This window comes from Argentina silus, assembly GCF_951799395.1.
Source record: "Argentina silus genome assembly, chromosome: 4".
In the NCBI taxonomy this organism is placed as follows: Eukaryota; Metazoa; Chordata; class Actinopteri; order Argentiniformes; family Argentinidae; genus Argentina; species Argentina silus.
Window position 1 is genome coordinate 26,229,709 of NC_139658.1, and position 6,049 is coordinate 26,235,757.

Sequence of the window (6,049 nt, forward strand, 5' to 3'; positions counted from 1 at the left end):
ACAGGGTTTATGTAACAACATGTGGTTTTGTAGAGCATCATGAAGAATGAAACTCTGCTCCGTGATTTATTGGTTACCAAGGTTATCGTTCTCTCATCACCATGGTGACTAGGCTGGTGTACAGTTGGACACAAAAACATTCCATTCCATATTAAGATGAACCCTCTGATAACATCCAGGGCTGCAGCAGTCCCACGCAGACGCTAAACAGTCGTTACCACACACACACACACTCTCTCACTCATGTGTGAGTGACAGGCAGACCGTGTGTGTGTGTGTGTGAGTGTGTGTGAGTGTGTGAGTGAGTGAGTGACAGGCAGACCATGCAAATGAAAAAGGCAGTTTGTTTTTGGTTGTTGTCTTGTGGTTTAAGCGGAATGACCCCAGAGAACACATGTAGGGCTCTATTTACAGCCGGTCCAAACCTGGTCCAAACCTGGTCCACACGCAGGTCCAAACCTGGTCCACACGCAGGTCCAAACCTGGTCCAAACCTGGTCCACACGCAGGTCCAAACCTGGTCCACACACAGGACCAAACCTGCTCTAAACCTGGTCCACACACAAGACCAAACCTGGTCTAAACCTGATCCGCACACAGGTCCAAACCTGGCCCAAACCTGGTCCAAACCTGGTCCACATGCAGGTCCAAACCTGGTCCAAACCTGGTCCACACGCAGGTCCAAACCTGGTCCAAACCTGGTCCACAGGCAGGCGGAGTGGTGGTGGTAACAGGTGAACTGAGAGGTGGTGACAGAGGCGTGTTCATGACAATGAGCAGGTCACCTGCCATCAGTTGCATTGAACAATTCTGGTAATAATATTCAGACCCCCCCCCCGCCCCACCACCTTAGACCCCCCCGCCCCACCACCTTAGACCCCCCCGCCCCACCACCTTACTGTAGCGCCTGTAGCAGGAAGGACTAGCAGTTAGATGACTTCACTACTGGCGGTTAATTCACACCTTGATGTTGGCAGTTTCACACCGTGGAATCAGCAGTTTGGGAGTGAGTCATTTGAAGGCCAGTCATGCTCAAGTCATTTCTGTTTCTTTAACCCCATGTCCGCTTGGTTCAGGTGTTCAGGTGCAAGGTGTCTGCTTTTCCATCTGTCTCTCCTCTCCTCCTCCTCCCCCCTCCCTCCATCCCCTCATACAGGGTGGACGAACTGGTAGACCAACCTCTGGGACACGTCAGGCTTGCGGATGATGCCCTTCTTGTAGTACTGCCGTATGGAGCGGCTCAGCTTGTCGTAGTTCATGGCCGGCCGGTTCTTCCTGAGGCCCCAGAGCCGGGCCACGTGACCAGAGTCCTCGATCTTGAAGATGCCTGGCAGAGGGCAGGGTGGGAGAATGTCAGATCACGTTGTCATTCTGACGTAGCATAACTTCACATACACCTCATGTTAACTCCTTCAGGGCCGAGGGTGAATAAAGTCACATTCCACAGCGCCAGGGTGACTTTATTCAACAAAAATGCATAAATGATGATGCTTCATTTTGGAGCCAATCAGAGTGTTGTTGCTAGGTAAACACCACATAAAACACTTGGCTCTCTAGGTGGTGAGTGTTCCGGAACTCTTTGGCAGTTGGTGGGTTAATGTTGTTTAGACAGCAGGGGAGGCTGGTGGAGGTAGAAATCGGAGGACGGGCTCATTGTAATGCATGGAATGGACGCGTGTTTGATACCGTTCTGAATTCCATTCCATGCATTACAATGAGCCCGTCCTCCGATTTTCTACCTCCACCAGCCTCCCCTGATTGTGATTGGGTTGTTTAAAAATCTCATGTAAATGATGGACAATTTAGCTCATATCCACATCTCTGTCCATCCACCTCCACCTCCACCTCCACCTCCTCCTCCTCCACCTCTTACACCTCCACCTCCCACCTGTGTCCTTGTCCATCCAGCGGATGCAGCGGCCGTAGTGATGGGGCTTCAGGAGCAGCTCTCTGAGGAACTGCCACAGGTGGATGGGCTGACCTGAACACGACGAGTCAGCCTCCGACCACAGCTCCTCTCCCCCTGCACACACACACACACACACACACACACACACACACACACACACACACACACACACACCCTGTCAGCCTGCAACCACAGCTCCTCTCCCCCTGTGCACACACACACACACACACACACACACACACACACACACACACACACACACCTGCCACCACTCCCTGTCTTGGGGCTATGAACACATCAGATTTTCTTTCATACCTGCCTCCACCCTGTCACTTGCGGCTACAACATAATTGTTAATTGGTGTTGAGCTGGAATAGTTGTGAGGCCTCATCTTTTAAAAAAGCCAAACATACCAGTTATTTTACTGTCCCCAACTGAACACCGCTCCTTCATCCAGGCAGCTAGAGAGAGAGAGAGAGAGAGAGAGAAATATAGGAAGAGTCAATAAATTAGAGAATAACATCTGTACTCTTCTCAGGAAAAAAACAGCTAATACACGGCTAACACACGGCTAACCAACACATGGTTAACACACGGCTAACCAACACATGGTTAACACACAGCTAACTAACACACAGCTAACCAACACATGGTTAACACACAGCTAACTAACACACAGCTAACCAACACACAGCTAACTAACACACAGCTAACTAACACATGGTTAACACACAGCTAACTAACACACAGCTAACCAACACATGGTTAACACACAGCTAACTAACACACAGCTAACTAACACATGGTTAACACACAGCTAACTAACACACAGCTAACTAACACACAGCTAACTAACACATGGTTAACACACAGCTAACTAACACACAGCTAACTAAAACACAGCTAACTAACACATGGTTAACACACAGCTAACTAACACACAGCTAACTAACACACAGCTAACTAACACACAGCTAACTAACACACAGCTAACTCACCTGACTTCCAGATGTCCAAATGGGCGTGCAGTGTGTCGCCACATTGAGGCGAGCGCAGGCGGAAGTCCTCCTCACTCATGTTGCAGAGGTCCCTCCCCGTGAGCTCCTGGAAGGCCTTCCCGGCCTGGGGGAGCCGGTACAGATGCTCTGTCCACAGCAGCCACTTCTGGACGTTCCCCGAGCTCCACTCTGTAGGGTCTAACACACACCAACCCTGAGCTCCACTCTGTAGGGTCTAACACACACCAACCCTGAGCTCCACTCTGTAGGGTCTAACACACACCAACCCTGAGCTCCACTCTGTAGGGTCTAACACACACCAACCCTGAGCTCCACTCTGTAGGGTCTAACACACAACCACCCTGAGGGTGGGGGAGGGTTAGGGAGGGTTAGGGAGGGTGGGGGAGGGTTAGCACAGGGAGGGTTGCCTCTGGACTGATGTCTTCAGTTGGTTAAGCGCTCCATGTCACCTCACCGCTGGGAGATGTCAGGGTGTGACGGAGGCTCTGTGTTTGCTTTGCCAGTGTACAGACCTCACCCTGTCCTGTGTTCCTCAACTCCTATCCCCAACCCAACAGCCAGGATTAAAGACATCCTGGAGCAGGCAAACAGACGCTGCGTCAAGGAGACATAATTCAACCATCTGTCATCTGCTGAATTACCATTACAGCCTGGTATCTGTGGTTTTTAGAAACGCTGTAGATGAACTCTCTGACTCAGTGACATGCTGGTTGGTTACTGTTGGTAACTGTTTTACTACTAATGTTTACATTGTATTGTGTAACACATATGGTTCCTGTACCAGGGGAGGCTGGTGGAGGGAGAGATCAGAGGACAAGCTCATGTAGGGTTAGGGTCAGGTTCAAGGTCAGGGTCAGGGTCAGGGTCAGGGTCAGGGTCAAGGTCAGGGTCAAGGTCAGGGTCAGGGTCAGGGTCAAGGTTAGGGTTAGTGTCAGGGTCAAGGTCAGGTTCAAGGTCAGGGTCAGGGTCAGGGTTAGTGTCAGGGTCAAGGTCAGGGTTAGGGTTAGGGTCAGGGTCAGGGACAGGGTTAGGGTTAGGGTCAGGGTCAGGGTCAGGGACAGGGTTAGGGTTAGGGTTAGGGACAGGGTTAGGGTTAGGGTTAGGGTCAGGGTCAAGGTCAGGGTCAGGGTCAGCGGTTCCCCTGGAGTCTGTGTTCTCCTTGGAGAGGCAGGTCAGGTGGTGTGGTGGGAGGAGCCTACCTGGGGTGATGTTGAGCAGCTTGCAGGCCGTTTCGATGTCCTTCAGGACCTCCCCCACCACCATGCTCTGCACCTGCTCCAGGGAGCGCTCCTCCTCGGGCTCCTGCAGCCCGGCGCCCAGCCCCAGGCCTTGGCCCTGGCTGTCGATCACGGGGCACTGCTCTGGCTCCCCCTGCTGGGCCAGCTCTCCCCGGGGCTGGGGGCCACTCAGGGCCTGGGCTAGGGTCTGGGCCTGGGCCTGGGCCTGGGCCTGGGCCTGGGCCTGGGCCTGGGTCAGGGTCTGGGTCAGGACCGGGGACATCTCTGTCACCTTCACCAGCCAAGCCGTGTCCTCAGTGAAGAGCATGTCATAGCAGGACAGGTAGAGGCCTCGCTCCAGGGCCTCCAGACGGGGCTTGGTGTCCTCCTCCTCCACGCCCAGGTCCCAGGCCTCCCCGACCTGCTCATCCCGCTCCAGCCTGCCCAGGGAGCTTTCTGGCAGGCCACGGTGGGAGAACAGCCTCTCTGGAAGACTCTCCACCGGACTGGACATGACTGCTTCCTGATCAGGGCAGAGGGAGAGAAATGACTTTTTTCTAGAGTTTAATGACCAACAAAACATTTAACTGATTGAAAGATTAAATATGACTAAAATAAGAGCTGGTTCAGTTAGAGGAGAGGACAGGAGGCTGCATTGACCAAACTCATACAGCTCAGATGTTGAAACACTGAAATCCAACATGGGGTTTAAGTGCACCAGAGTCTTATATGTATTAAACTAAAGGGTTCCTGCTCAGCCTTGCAGCACAGAGCTCTGACACACACAACGACCTGTCCCGTTTCTGCTGACTAACAGTAAACAACATTTTCTTCATGCGAGTCTTAATCACCAGACGCAATCATTCGACTATTTCATGCATCCAATTCAAGTTCATGTATCCAAAAGAAAAAGTCTAGTATTTAGTTTTATTATTAATTATTAAGTCATTCCTGACATGAATACAAAATCACCCTACCTTTGAGAAACTACTGTTTATCCCGTTGCGCCTCAAAACTCTGGCTGCTAAACATCCAACACTTTCATCTCTCTGAGAGGCTCCTTCAGAGAAGCGTCAGGCGTGGGTCGTCAGAGCAGGACTGAGGTGAGACAGAGTTAACTGAGTCTCTTTAAACGTGTCCTGAGCCAAGGGACGATGCCGGGGGAATGACCCTGAAGAGAGTGACTGAACAGCACCGCAGGGCCCGGGCTGGAGTGGATCTGACTGAGTGGCTTACGTGCGGGTCAGCAGGCCAGAATGGGCCGAGCCATGGGGGCGGGTGACCCGGAGGACCGCGGGCGCCGGCCTGGCTTTCAACGTGGCATCTCCACGGCCCTCCGGCCCGGCCACCAGCTGGAGGTTTTAATCAAATCAAAGGGAGGAAAAGACACCTCTCTCAGGCGTGGCGCCGGGCGCCGGTTCTGCTCAGGGTTCTCTATGTTCTTTAGGGGCGTATTTCTATCGTCACTCCGTGTACAATCTGGCCCTCGTTTTTTTTTGCTATTTCAGATGTGAAGCATACATTTTATTACAGGTGCAATTCTGCAATTGACATTTTATCACAGGTAAAAGTCAACATTGACTGGTGTCAGCTGTGGCGCTGGTTGTGTAAACTCAGGGCCAGCATGCGGGGCGGGGTACCGTCACAGCTGGGGGGCAGGAGAGACAGGGCTGGGGGGTGGGAGGGACAGGGCTGTTATCTGTGTTCTGGTAAAAGACGCATGCTCTCCCTCAGCAGGGTTCCAGGGTGTTTGTTACGTGTGTTTGTTTGTATTCAACTGATAAAACTATTCTGATAGCACAGCACCCAGAAACAGCCTTCACCGTCTCCCGTCAGCCTGTCTGTTCATTTCTGTTTCCTCTTGGTATGATCTCGTTTTCACAGCAGACCAGGATGTGCGTTAGG

The 6,049-nt window shown here is 52.2% G+C and overlaps 1 protein-coding gene across 1 annotated transcript; it reads right to left on the reverse strand.

Annotated features, from left to right (window-relative positions):
* Positions 1-1,147: 1,147 nt before the first annotated feature.
* Positions 1,148-4,658, reverse strand: spdef (SAM pointed domain containing ets transcription factor; the record flags this gene model as incomplete). The annotated part of the gene is made up of 5 exons (XM_083668573.1): positions 1,148-1,326; positions 1,888-2,022; positions 2,322-2,369; positions 2,907-3,104; positions 4,127-4,658. 5 exons carry the CDS (start codon positions 4,656-4,658, stop codon positions 1,148-1,150), a joined length of 1,092 nt encoding a protein of 363 aa, XP_083524699.1.
* Between the last annotated feature and the right edge of the window lie 1,391 nt (positions 4,659-6,049).